Source organism: Amia ocellicauda, chromosome 7, assembly GCF_036373705.1.
Source record: "Amia ocellicauda isolate fAmiCal2 chromosome 7, fAmiCal2.hap1, whole genome shotgun sequence".
Classification (NCBI taxonomy): Eukaryota; Metazoa; Chordata; class Actinopteri; order Amiiformes; family Amiidae; genus Amia; species Amia ocellicauda.
In genome coordinates this window covers 43,039,133-43,053,819 of record NC_089856.1, presented here as the reverse complement: position 1 = coordinate 43,053,819, position 14,687 = coordinate 43,039,133, and the positions used below count along the sequence as shown (strand labels likewise).

The 14,687-nt window shown below is 41.9% G+C and overlaps 1 protein-coding gene across 1 annotated transcript in view; it reads right to left on the bottom strand.

The window, feature by feature from the left end:
• LOC136753556 (glypican-1) overlaps positions 1-14,687 on the bottom strand; it is a 90,944-nt gene that overhangs the window by 45,356 nt on the left and 30,901 nt on the right. Inside the window, exon 2 of the mRNA XM_066709778.1 lies at positions 1,674-1,832. Coding sequence (XP_066565875.1) covers positions 1,674-1,832 — 159 coding nt within the window. The remainder of the gene's footprint in view (positions 1-1,673; positions 1,833-14,687) is intronic.

Here is a 14,687-nt window from a genome sequence, read left to right as displayed (position 1 = left end):
TTCAGCCGAGCCAGGGGAGTAAAGAGCAAGCGATTTCAAAACCATCCTCTCTCATGACTGTTTAGTGCGGTTAAAATGTATTTTTGTTTAACTGCCGTATTTAGTCACTTTATTATGAATTAAGCTGTTTATGTTCTTCTGGCACTTCGCTGACCCATTCCCGATCCTTACAAGAGCAATTAGGTTCCCCCTTGCAAACATCGACATTCAGCACGAGAACTACACCCAGCTAAAGGTCACGTTGGTAATAAATTAAGGGGCTTGTGATATCTGGAATTTAAAACGGCGCATATATGAGTAAAGGGGATCACTGCCTTCGTGGAGAAAAGGAAAGTTTTTCTCAAAAAACGCCCATTATCCTTCTTAAAAAGAGGAGAGATTTCTGAGCTCAAAGCAAATCAAACTGAATATAAAAGAAATAACCTGAAAGGCAGAAATCTATTTATTGTATTTATTTCATCTCCTGCAAGGGAGGCTATCATACTCTCCCCGATGATTTCTATTGTCATCCAATGGTTTTGCCCATTTTAAGCACAGCTAGCTGGCTATTTCATTTGACCTCTAGAGGGGACGATCTCAGTTTATCCTTTCATTAAATGTGTGTTATGACAGGCTCTCCTCTGGATTTTAGCTCCATTATCACCCAGCAGATGAGTTTTGAGGCTATATCCACATTGCTTCACTCCAGACTGACTGACGGCGCTTGCTAACGGACAGCAGATTCTGTGATGGAGATGCACTCGGCCCTCAAAGAAAATACAGTCCAAAAAACAGAATTCAAATAATTTAGAAAGACACCTTCACATTCACACACGTGTCAAGCACATATAACCCTGTTTTCAATTACTACAAATAAGCACCACATTATTCTCCATCACTAGATTTAGTAGATGGTCTCACTTAAATGGTTTCGCCAGCGTGGTTTTAATAGATGTTATTCAAACGGGCACTGATTGGTGATGCTTTATCTGTGCTTTTGTGGTTGGGAGTGTCGACAGCAGTACCGACTGCTCCTGATGTGTGAATCAAAGACCTTGCATCTCCTTCAGGCTCAGAGCTGCTCGGGGATGAAGTGGATCAAACCATGCGCTCATATTAAGCATATTATTTTAAATCACATTCCCTTTCTGATCAAACAGAACTGCTCTCACTTGCTCACTGAATGATAATCTTGATTCGTAATCTTGGATCTGAGGCTCTGTTGGTCTGAATCGCATAGTCTCATATACCTGCATAGTTTTCTGTCTATTAAACACACTGTGTGATAAACTAATGTGAAGATGCAATCAGTGGCTAAATTATCCTAGAACATGTGTTCAAAAGAGACTCAAAACTGTGACTGCATTGACTGCACAAAACTGCATTGATTGACAAATCTTGAAAACGGGCCTCTCTCTGTGCAATTGGCCTGCTTTAAACAGGTCCATTCACTCTTTAATACCTGTGAGTGTAACTCAGGTTGAAGGGGAGGATATTAGTTTAATGTTAAAAGGTACCAGGGGGTTAACTAGTAATAGCCTCTGTTTGGAGCATAGGTTCAAAGCCCTATAATCCAGCAAAAATAATTAAACAAAAAACTGTACTGTTTTTTGTGTGCATTTTTGTTTTCCTTTCAGTGCAGATGCTTTTGGAAACATGTTTTTCTCTCACAGACAGCTCCAGATGCTACTCACCATTGAAGTTGGTGTGCTGGGTGCTGAGGGAGAGCTGCAGCGACCGCCCGGCCTCTTGCACCAGTGCCTCGAACTCGTGCCGGCTCAGATTGGACAGGCGCTCCTCCATATCGCTGGTGCAGCACGTGTATCCCTGGGGGCAGATCCGCAGGTGCTCACCTGGGACACACGACAGGAGGGAGGGAAAGCACAACGTTAGTTACTGTTACTGGTGGGTGTGAATGTCGTTTAACTAAGTTTTGCTTTTATATTTCTGATGCTTTTGTCGTTTCGATACAAAGTGAGGTGTGCCACAGGCTCCTGCTGCCCTGGGTCTTGATTGGCTGAGTGGTTAATTGATTGATTGACATATGAGAACACCACAGATAAGCGGACACTGTCACTATATGTATCAATAGGAATAAATCTCCTTGGCTTGGGCCTCTATAGCAGCGCACTGCTTGGCCATCTTGATGTTTTTCTTTATTTTCCTTTGTGTTTAGCTATTTGGACCAGCCTCTGTCCTGTAATCCTGTAAAGTGCGGTCTTGCTTTGTGGTATCTGTGTATTGAAAAGGGCCAGCACTACATTTTTTAATAAATCTTCATTGTTTGACATTCTGGGATGCCTCTCATTGCAAATATGTATATTTTGTAGGAATATGCAGTCTATGTTGTTGTTAACAAAAGGCCAAGCTGAAGAAAAAAAAGAGCCAGATGCCATGGAACACAAGCCAACAAATACATGAACATTACAAAGCGTTGGTATTGGAAACACGTTGTTGTTTTACAGTATGTTCCCTCATTCAGTCAAAAATACTTATATTAACAACATATTAACACCAAAAAAGGGGGGATCAAACCTCAAATTCCTTAAGGCGCTCACTCAACAGCCAGTGGGCTATGAAGCTTGAACTGGCACAATAATGGGAGTATAAATGGACTGGCCTTGACTTTTCATTTCATTTCCAGATAAATCGGAGAGATGCAAAGAAAACCAACACCCACTGCCTTTGTTTTTAGATTTGTTTTCGTCTGCTAGTGCCAGAGAAGTTTAATTTAGCATTGGAATGAAGAGCTGCCAATAACACTTAACAACAGCAATGGTCTGGACAAAGAAGACTGGAGTAGCGTGCCACTGCGCTGTGTCTGATGAGTGATTACAGCCCATCTCAGCACCATCTCAGCGATCTCTGACATTTTCCATCCCCTTGTGCAGCAGCTAGAGAACTGGAGCACGTGCTGTTATTGTTCCCATGCATTTTTTATGATTGTTATGATTCTTTTTTTTTTAATTGTTTTTATTTTCACTTACAATCCCTCCCACAGGAGAAACTGTAGGGAGGGGAAAATCATAAATCAAACAATCAGTCGATAAGGAAGTCTGTTAATGCAGTTGCAGTCTGTGTACGTGCAAAGTGTTCGGTTCAGGCTGTGTATTACTGAAACTGGTTTCATCACATTAAAGAGCTTGTGATGATTTACCTAATTCTCTAGTTGTCTAGTGTCTCAGCTTTTACACAAAGGCAGAACAGTAGGTGTCTAATTGACTATAGAATATAACAACCTTACACAAATGGACCGATTTGTTTTGAGCTCCCTAACTTAAATACAGCCATGCAGAGGAAAAGCTCTTTATAGCGTAAATTTCCCAAGTGAGCAACCCTGGGAATGTTGAGCACCAATCAAGTCACGTTGATGACTCTAAATCACCAATTTAAAAAGACTGGGAACACATGTTGAGTTTAGATATGCTAAAGCTGGATACTTGTTCAATTAAGGGATCTGTGGATTGTGGAAACACCTTCTTAATTGGATATAATGAAGTTTCCAACTCCTTTCTAAGTTGATGAATAAAGGATGACCCATAAAACCTGCTGGTTTGGGCATTCCAGGACAAGGGTCTAACAACAGACAAAGAGGAACCAAATTACATGGTGGGGGTGATTTGTTCATAAAATCAGTTTTCTCTTTTTTTTGTATATCCTTTGTTACTCTCACATTCCAGAGCTCCGCATTAGTGCGTCATAAATATACTCTCTCTCCCAGGATGTATGCTAGTCAATACAACTAGAACATATACAAAGTTGAACATTGGTCAGATATTAAATAACCATCATAGGCACGTCTCAGATGTCCAAGTTACACTCAAACCCAGAGTGTGTGTGTGTGTTTGTGGCAAGGATGGCACTTTTCTTCCAACACACAGTGGTGCTCAGGCCAATAACACACCTCAACCCACCACTACAAATGTTCAGGAGGGATGCTTCTGCTTTGGTGGGGGGGAGGAGATGAAGCACACAACCTGTGAAATCTATGTTGCCAAAGCCATCTGCTATTTCTCACACTGCCGTGCTAGATTGCCTACAGCCTAGCTATTATGCCCATCGGTGGATCAGAGAGGGCTGGAAAGGCTGAAGACCAGAACTCACAGGTGCCGGGAAAGTCAAATGAGTCGCTGGTGTCTACAGACCTGAGGATTTTACCCAGAACCCACTACTGAAGACAATTATGAACTCCTGGCTCAGGTTGGCACAAGCATAGCCCATAGACCATCAACAAAGGCTACAGGACTCATTCTGCACTCATTCTTGACAATCCAGGAGAGCAACATCATTCTGCTGGCCTCACACACACTGAACACTGTGTGATTGCATGACTGCTCTTCTGTTACATTTTAATCACGGCACCATATGTGCACTGTTCAACTGAATTCACTAGTGTAACTGCCATATCCATATTAATCAATTAATTCACACATCTGAGCTTTTAATCTCTGCATTGACTTATATTTCTTAACCCAGAGCTTCAAATCTGTTCTGCCGCATGATTCGGCGTCGTGCCGTACGAGGTGCCGGGCGAACATGCCGAAATTGAACACAGAAATTCTATTAGGATCCCATTTCGCGTCTCCCATGTAGTGTGCGGCGCTCGCATCTAAAAGGTTTAAATCTCATTAAATGTCTCATTAAAATACATCTCTGTCCTGACGAGGTGTTCCAGTGAATCCGCGCGCTGAATAACACCGGGCTCATCTCTGAAGTGCTGTTTGTTTTTTTCTTCCTAGACAACAGCTCAATACGCAGAATGCATCCTAATGGAACGAACATCGGCAGGGGAATGTGATAGACAGCTTGAGTTATCTTAGGAGGCCCGTCCGATGAAAACAGATACATTGGAACCAGAGAAGAAGAAAAATAGAATAATGGAACATGTTAATTTATCGGGAACCACAAGATTATTCAAGATATTCCCCCAGTCCATTTTAGCTTTGATCAACAAGACAAAACGTAAACATTATTTTTACTTAAAACATAGAATAGTATAGGAATGTGTTTGTTTGTTTTAGGTGTATGAGTTTCAGCACAGATTTCTCTAGTAAATGATTCTAAATGTTGTTGTTGTTATAGTGGTAGTATTTATCACTATTCAATATACTTGCTGAGTGAGGTGAAAATACCTCTCTCTCTCTCTCTCTCGTGCTCTCTAACAATCAAAGCATCTGCATGAAGACTGAAATGTCACCCCAAAGCAATCCACTGTGGAGATAAGAATCTCGGCACCTTGTTCTACAAGAGGAACACAATCAGCGGCTTGTGTAATAATGGCAGCCAATTTAGCTTAAATCGGAGAGACATTAACATCTCGGGAGGAGATTAGAGAGCAGAACGTGCTCATGTCCCAGTCCATGTGACCCGCGTCCACCCTCATAAAACTAAAGCCAGGCCAATGAATGTCTTTCAGATCACTTGAGACATTAACACAGAGTCAAAGCATCCCGTTTTATGACCCCTTTGACCTCTTATCTCGATCGTTAACCCGCAGCGTCTGGAATTGACAGAGCCGAAACAACGACCCCCCCGACCCCTGTCTCGCTACTAAACATCTCAGGAAGGAGTTCAGATCTGCGCACCTGGGTTGTGGAAGCGAAATATCTGTTTCTTGTGGTATTATACACCATCACAAAAGTTCTCCTCATCATTCCATTACCTTCAGTGGCGAAATTATACTGAGATTGAAAAATATTTTCAAAAAGGTTTGGGGGGGCTGTAATGCTCATATGACAGGGGTCAGTGCTGTGGCAAACACATCTCCAGGGCGGACTGACTCATCCTGACTGTGTATTGATTAACCGCAGTACGATCAGTAAGCCCGGCGCTTGAATCTTAATCACAGGGAACACTTTCTGAATGTGGTGGTGTCCACGTCTGTATCAAACAGCAGATTCATTCTCTAGTATAAACGAGGTAAAGGGTATAAATAATTAGTTGAATGTGACACTAAAAACATTTCTTCTGTCTTTGCTACTTGATCCAAAGAGTCAGTTGATTATTAATCTGGTCATTGTTTTTGGTTATTGCTGTGGTGCTACTCTTACCACAAAACAGTGAACCTCTTATATTAGTATAATTTGAGGGTGAAATGCTGTTTCTGTACCAGTCCAGAGGAAATGTGCAATAAAAATGATAAGAGGGGACGTTTACATAGAACTTTAGAACACAGATGTTGATTTAAACTAAGGTAACTATATCCTCACCTTTGTTTCAAGTGGCAGAGTATCTATTTCTTGCCCCCAAATTACGTCACCTTTTGAGATCAAAACAGTCGCCCATAAAAACTCAAGCACGGCAATCTGTGACACCGAAGGCTAAACACTCAGCTTGTCCCGTGGTCTGTGACGGCATCCTGATTTTTTTATTCCCACCCTCTCTCTCCTGCCATCCATCAAAGGCAGGAGAGTGCTCTTAAGATCTGGGATCGAAGCCAACTAGTTATACTGTTCCTCACTAAGCAGTCAACCGATTTCAGATCTGAGTAAGCCTTTCTGGTGGAGTCCTGCATTGGGAAGTACATCTTGAACTGTCATGTCTCCAACCTTGAACAGCAGGTAAAGTAAAAACATTAGATTGTTCTAGCGGCCTCCATGCTATTACTATAGATCTAATAGAGGGGTCTCGGTTTACTAGGTCAGCCTACATCCTCCAAATACACATTTAGTTCAAAAAGGAACTCTAGGCTGAAAGGAAGTCAGGTATTCTTAGTTTACCAAAGCACCTGATTCAGTATTAATACCAACAATTTAACTTCGCTATGTCCTGAAATAATTTTTCAATTTGCATTATCCAGCATTCAAGCAAAAGACAAATCCTTTATACCAACATATATTTTTGGAGTGATGAAACACCTATGAAATGATGAAACAGATTAAACAAGACCCAGAGATGATGAGGGCAATACAAATGTTGTGCCTTTAAAACCAAAACTACAACATGTTGTGGGAATCTGGAACAAGCTCCCTAGCCAAGCAGTTAAAACCGATTCTCTGGTTTTCTTAAACAAAAACCTAGATGGCAATCTGAAGATGATAAGCTATGAAAGACCTGAAAGGAACAAAATATGCCATTAACTATCTCTTGTTTCCTTTCCTCTGCTCCACCCCTCTACCTTTTCCTGTTGTTCACAGAGACACCGTAAATCTTCCGGTATGAGATGAATCGAGCGCTACACTGATGCGTAGGATTCTTTAATTAAACATTAAACCCTGATTGGACATACCCAGGCCTGTGCCATCTACATTGCTGGCTATACCCACACTCTACGCTTTGTGGTTTATTGACCTATATACGCCACCACGCCATGCAGCACAGGACAGACAGATCCCCACTCCTCGAGTGCAGAGACATCACGTATGCATGACTGACTCTGACTAAAAATGGAGCAAAGTGATTCGAGCTGGAGGTTTCTTGTTTTGTTCTTTGGTCATTTTTTTCTTTTCATCCTTATATAATTGTATTCCAGACTTGCATATCACAATGGAAAGAGCCGGCACTTTGCTCAAGTCTTAAGGGATCTGTGATACCATTTTAAAAAAGGAGGCTTTCAGACAGTAAATGAGCTCCATGGACAGCTGGCAATTCAAGTGTATTCCTTAGCCAATTCGAACTATAAATATCGAACATAGACCACTGGTGTCTGTGTTTATAGAGCTTGTTTAGACTCGAGTTTCTGGGTGGGGGTAAAGCTGGGCAGGTTAAGTGGATTTTCTCTCTTATTGCTGAAGAACACCTGCATAGAATTGTATTAATTACCCCCTCTTGGACGATTTATTCTTCATACAAATCTGCACTATTGAGGTGTTTTTCTTGTGCTGCTTTTGATCTTCATGTTTGATCCAGGCACTGGAATAAGGTTTTCCCACCTCCCTAACGTGTTGTGTTTATTAATCTGAGAGGCATGCCAAATAAAGGGCTTAAGAACAAATTAAGCTTGATCTTCTTTCAGTGACATAATACGGCACACAGCACACACCTTTACCATCTCTCAAATCTCTCATATAGACTGTTTACAGCTGTAAATACAGTCACTTTCTCTAGGTCCCCTATACACCGATATTTTATGAGCACCAACTACCTTCCATATATTATCTAGAGCAGATATGTCTAATCATCCAAGTAGTGGAAACTGAGAAGCAAGCCACTAGTCTGCATTTGCTGATCCTTCTTATAGACCTCTGCAATGTCCAATAGGTTTAGTCTGGGCTCAATCCAAGGATATTGTCTGTAGTAGACAAAAGACCAAAGCTTAGACTTTGCAATTCATTGGTAGGTCAAAGTTCTGCTCTGGTCCAGGCCTTAGCCAATGTTTTGGTTTAGTTAACAAACAAAATTGGCAGTCTGCCTCTAGAATTGCAATTTCGTCTCCTATCAGTTTGTTGTGGATGTTTATTTTAAGGTGTGATTCTAATCAGAATCGCGATTATACTGAATATGGACACGATAAACACTTTTATCAGATGGGCAGAGACTGCAACAAAATACAAAACAAATTAGACTAGAGTAGCGAAATACAAGACTCAGAAATTGTACTGCAAAGGAATGGCTGACAACATCTCACGCACAAACATTGATATCCCCAGCAAGCGCTTGTGTGTATTCAAGCAGTAATCTATCCATTCTGGACAAGCAAAAGTGGTTAAAAGTGAATCCGTTCAGTGTATGAGTTTCTTACTTTGTCTCAATCCTGGAAATCATGGTTCCCTTCTAAATCGTCCTGCTCTCTGTAAGATACAATTTTTGCCAGGAGCGAATGGTAAATGAAACAAATCTTCCCACGAAGAAGCTGTATGTGATTGGGTGTGATTTTCAGTGACATTATCTTTCTCTTCACTTTGCTCAAATTTTCATCCAGCATGGCACTTCCAAAATCAAAAAACAGATGCAGAATGATACAGAATCGTTTGGATACTCCAGTCAGTTAATCGGCATTCTTTTATCAGTTCTTTTGGCCTTTTGATTCCGGAATGACCAGTGATGTCTGTTAATGTCTTCAATTAAAAGGAAACCACTCCATCCCAAAGCACTTTTGTTGGACGATTCATGTGTTATTCATTAACTAGAACAACTGTGCCACTTCCACCGGCCATCGCATCAGCCTAAAAAAAGAAATTGAAACAAATCCTTTCTACGAGTTTGGCTTAAGCCTCTGATCCATCTCCTCCGATGATGCTGTTTGACAGATTAGTGGAAATTAGAACAGGAAACACGAGGGGTGTCGCTCCAGCGCTGAGCGGTCGGGGGCCCAGGGATGACCATGATTCGCTCTGACACGATTGCACCGCGTTCATAGCGGGAGGCACACAGACGGGAGCGCTGCAAATGCACTTCTTCCGAGAGCTTTCCTTGCGAACGGCGGGATCCATTTCCCCCCTAATGTCATCAGTGAGTACTACATAAGTACATTAGAGCATTACAGCGCGGCACAGAGTGGAATCATTTCAAACTCGGTGGAACTGTGTCAAAACCCCGGCTGCAAATGAATGACCTTCACGATACGCTGTCAATCACTCCCGGAGACTGCGGAGAATCGCCGTAATGCAGACTAAAACATTTACAAGCTGGCCTACAAAGAAACTGCTGCATAATTCCTTCACCGAAATGTCACCGGACATAAGTGTGAGAGTGGAGGTGTGTATTACCCCTGTGTCTCCTAAAAAATACTCGAGCTAAACTATTCACAGCCTTATAAGTCAGCAAATGGACTTAAACCATAGTGAAAATGTCAAAACAGGTGTTACACAAATCTTTTTTTGTTAAACCCTGAGTCTCTCAATATAGTACAAATCAGAGCTGTCACAATTAAAATGAATTAGACTGCAGAAAATGTCACTTCACTTTTCTGTGCTCAACACTGCACATATTTGTAAAATGCCCATGACTGCTCTGACCTTTTTTCAGACATTTTCTATACACTATGGCACACAGCCGGCTATTATTACAAAATAAATGTGAAGCATGAATAGAACGGTTCCATCATAAACAAGACTTTAATAATCTAGAGAACACACAAAACACAGTGAGTTTTGCTATTAAATGTAAAACTATAGAGGATAAACTTAAAAAAATAAGGATCAATTTTTTTTTTTCCCAGACTGTTATCTCTGGAAGCAAACCTACTTTGTATGCAGTGAGGATGCTGAGCCGGCAGTCTTGGTTAAGTGGAAGTGGCCAGAGAACAGTGCCGGAGGGCGGCCATATTTAAGTGTCACAGAATCGCTGAGGCAGCTGAGGAGCTGGCAGGACCTTTGGCTCGGTGCAGCCCCCCATCGGTGTGCCCTGACCTCGCTTCCCCCCGTCAGGGTCAGCTCATTCGGACAGATCCAAAACAAAACAAAACAAAATGAATGAATGAAAAAAAAATGTGTTTACTGCAAATACCCTGATTGATAGATCTCTAAAATGTGAAAGTGGAAAATCAAATATTACTTTGTCATGATCAGTTTCAGTACATTGGTCTAATACCATATTGTTCAATTGATCTCTGTTCAAATTGGTGTAATATGCTGTGACACATACGAGCTTTGGGATAGTGTATCCATTTTATTCTTTACCTGCTGCCTGCCACGATTCATGCTAGGGTATATTGTCAAACGTGTAGAATTGAGAACAAGGACGGTAATGTTCAGACTGTACAATGCACTAGTTAGAGCTCATCTGGATACTGTGTACAGTTCTGGGCTCCACACTTCAAGAAAGATATCGCTGCTCTAGAGGCAGTTCAGAGGAGAGCAACCAGACTTATTCCAGGTCTGAAGGGAATGTCCTACTGAGAGACTGAGGAACTGAACCTTTTCACCCTGGAACAGAGGAGACTACGTGGGGACTTAATCCAAGTCTTCAAAATCATGAAAGGCATCAACCACATCAAACCAGAGGAGCTTTTCCAGATCAGCAGGGACACACGCACCCGGGGACACAAATGGAAATTGGACTTCAAGGCATTCAAGGCAGAAAACAGGAGACACTTCTTCACACAGAGAGGCGTCACAATCTGAACAAACTCCCCAGCGATGTGGCTGAAGAGACAATTTGGGAACATTCAAAAATAGACTGGATAGGATCCTTGGATCACTTAGTTATTAATGGACACCAAACGAGCATGATGGGTTGCATGGCCTCCTCTCGTTTGTAAACTTTCTTATGTTCTGTTGTCATTTGTCAATTGCTTTTACAACAGCTACAGCATTCCAGTGAATTCTGCTCAGAAAAAGCTTTACACAAGGTCATCAGCAGGAAGTGAAATGGGGAAGCAAAAAAGTGTGGCACACCTTCCTTTTAGGACAACAAAAGGTCAAACCTGTCTGGCTATTCGAATTGTTTTGTCTATTACAGTTGTTTGCGCCAGCATTTAAGCACAGAAAGAGTCAATTAACTTGCCGATCAGGACTAAAGGTGTGCAACAAACACGCCATGCATCCATTCCATTGCTTCGCTATATCCTAGTTACTGTTTCTATGCAGGGAGGTCCCAATGCTGAACAAACATAGCTGTACAATAAGAAAGTGATGGCAAAATGCTTTTCCTTTAAAAAGACACCAGGGACCAAACAAAAAGGGAGTTATAAATCCCGCGATGCGGCCTAATCCTGTCTGTTGTCAGGCTCTCCAAAAAAGCTGTCCGCAGCCCATCCATCATCGGAAAGAAGGTACTGCAGGTAACTCCCCTCGCTAAAAAGATCTGTGTTTGGATGAGGGGCCTATAATTTGAACGCAAGATGAAAGGGCAGGTATTTCTCTCTCACTCTTTCTTCTATCGCCTGAAGGGGTGAATCTCTTCAGTTTCTCCAAGTGGAAACGGCGACTGTTCACACACATTCCCAGGGACTTGGAAATATCTCCTCGGCTGATTTAACTCTTTTTACACCTGTGAGTTTTGTCATTCATTATTTGCAGTAAGCGTTGAGGACCTACTGCTCCAAGCACGTCGGCGGAGGACTCTACCTCTCCGAGAAACTTCACAGCTGCGCATCTGATTCCACGTCAGGCCACTTGCCTGCGGGCATTCGTGTTTGCCTCTTGTTTTAATACACACTCTTGGGAACGGAGGATGAGAAAACATGCGTGTGTTGCAAATAAGGAGAGACAGAAGAGACAGAATCGTGACTATGCAGATAACAGTATCTCTCACACAAGGAGCTTGGAGAGTTCGCTGGCCAGTTCAACAACTTTATTGTGAAAAATGTGTCTGTCTGCTGTGAAGTGTTGTATTCTACACAACAACGCTCCCTGCAGTCCCATTTGAAAATGTACAGAATTTCATTGCTCCTTAGGGCCCAGTTTTCTCAGAACAGTTGTCTGATGGGAGCAACATATTTTAATAGCTCTCGGTAGGTCAGAGCAGGTCATTTTGTCTGATCTTGTTTGATATACACATAACACAAAGCCAGGGAGATTAAAATAGGCAGGTCTGGCCCTCTTTACATAGGATTTGGTGGTGAAAAACAACACCAATTGTAAAATAACTCTTCTCTCTCACCACCGTTGTGAAACACTGACCTGAAAACCCTGATTTCACTTCTTTCTTTCTTTCTTCTCTGCCCCAGCTTTTAAGAGGGGCGAACGTGACTTTTGTACAGAAATACAAAACAGAATGTCTGGACAAGTCTGAACCAGCCAACCCCAGCCACAGCGAAGGGCGCGAGAGAGAGATCCTCAAAGCGTCTGCCAGTCAAACGTCCAATAACGAAGCGCACTGGAGCTTAACATTTCGAAAGACCTGACTGTAGAGCAGATTTCAATTATTAGCATTTCAAGACAAGCTGATCTAGGCTCGGCTACTCTGCTATTCTTCAGATCACGTCAAATAAAATCACTTTACAGAGGCCTTTTTGGATAGAATTTTAAAACAAATCTATCTCCCAAGTGGAGGAAATGATTCTCTTTTGCCATAGCAGGAAGCGCTGACGAATTACCAGTCTGAGATATCAAAAATACGCCGCCAGCAGCCAAACCTAAAATTCGATCATCTGTGAATGTTTCTACTGAAGATTATCGATAAAACGCCGTTTATAAAAAGCTCCCCCCTGGCAGGATGTCTGACACACTGAGGAGACAGGTAGACACTGGTTTAGTTGAAGTCCTCACTTTGGATGCCACTGACATCTGTATCAATAACCTCCATCTTCTACTGATGTCAGACAGCGTCCTTCTTTTCAGACACGAAAGATGAGAGTATCAAACAAAGACATAGAAAAAGTGTAACCACCACAATATCATAAAGAAAATGAACACAGCGGCCAATACTGGGGGGAAGAAAGCATCTTAAATACTTTGTAACATACACCGGAAACTGGTCACATCCAATTTCACTCCTGCCCACCGTACCCGCTCAATACAATTAACCGGATCTGACGACCTTTCCCTCTGATGCGCCGTGTCTCGGAGGAGATCTTAAACAACAGCCCTATCTTGTTAGATCATCATGATAGCTCTCCTCCACCTTCCCAAGAACTAGTTACACCAATAAAGTCAGATCAAGGAGAACACGCTGTCAATCTGCTGCCTCGCTGATGCAAAAGACCGGGGAGTGCCGGCACTGAGGAACCAGCACGATTCCAGGCCGTTACAGAACCCGACGTGCGATGGACACGGGGGGCAGATCAAAGGCACAGACAATTAAATAACAGGAAGTTCCTAACGCTCATTATTTCGCCCTCTCGTGTTTCGGGGGCATCTGGAGGCAAACATTTTGCAGCCATTGACTGACACTGTCTCACGACTTCACATTGGCAGACGGTTGTCAGGGTATAAAGGCCACCTGCAAAACACCCTCAACATGATCTAACAATTAAAACAAACTATTAATGACCCTAAAGTGGTGATGGGAGTATATATACGAGTTTCCCTTTTCCACTTGTCCTTCACTTCTCATCTCCAGACGAGCTGAGATGTACCACTTTTTGTCAGTGTATATACATATATATGTGAAAAGTTCTCTGCAATTGAAAGTTAACAAATTCAACACAACACTGGGATTTCAGCAACTAGGAAGCAAGGAACAGCCATCATTTAAAATTCAGAAGCTGAGATTTCACGGCTGTCAAGTCCTATAAAGACATCACAGTGAGGTGGTTCTTAGACCCCACTAACACAATCTACACAACTGAAACAGAGCCGGGAAGTTAACTGTTGCAATTGCAAGTGCAGGGAAGAGGGGAATAGGACGATTGGTTGATGTTGGTGTGGGAGACAGGGACATAACACGTGGTTCAGGATTGCTTCGACTGCAGGGCATGAAGAGCCATCATCGATGAACAGTAGAGTATTTGTTATACATAGAAACTGCCACTGTTAACTTGCAATTGGCCCTTGTGTTTATCATTACTGTAAAACACACTTTAATACCATATATAATCTGTTAACACAGTGACTACATGTGCAGAAAACGAGAAATGAAAAGTCATAATAAACAGAAAACAAATCATCACAACCATAATTCATTTCATATACTTTGACTGTACTGTTTAATGAGAAAAACTAAATCCAGAATAAACACTGTTAAATCCTCAGTACAATGGAAGTGAAACACACACTGTGTTTCAAGTTTGTCTATGAGAGTTTGCGGATTCAAACTTTTCTTGATGACATAAAAGCTGAATCAGTCTTTTTTAAGGTTGTGAATTTGAGGAAAGTGTTTTAGATTCACATCTTCTTGCCGTTTACTCTGTATGGCAAGGTTGTGTAATTGGAAAGCTATGTATA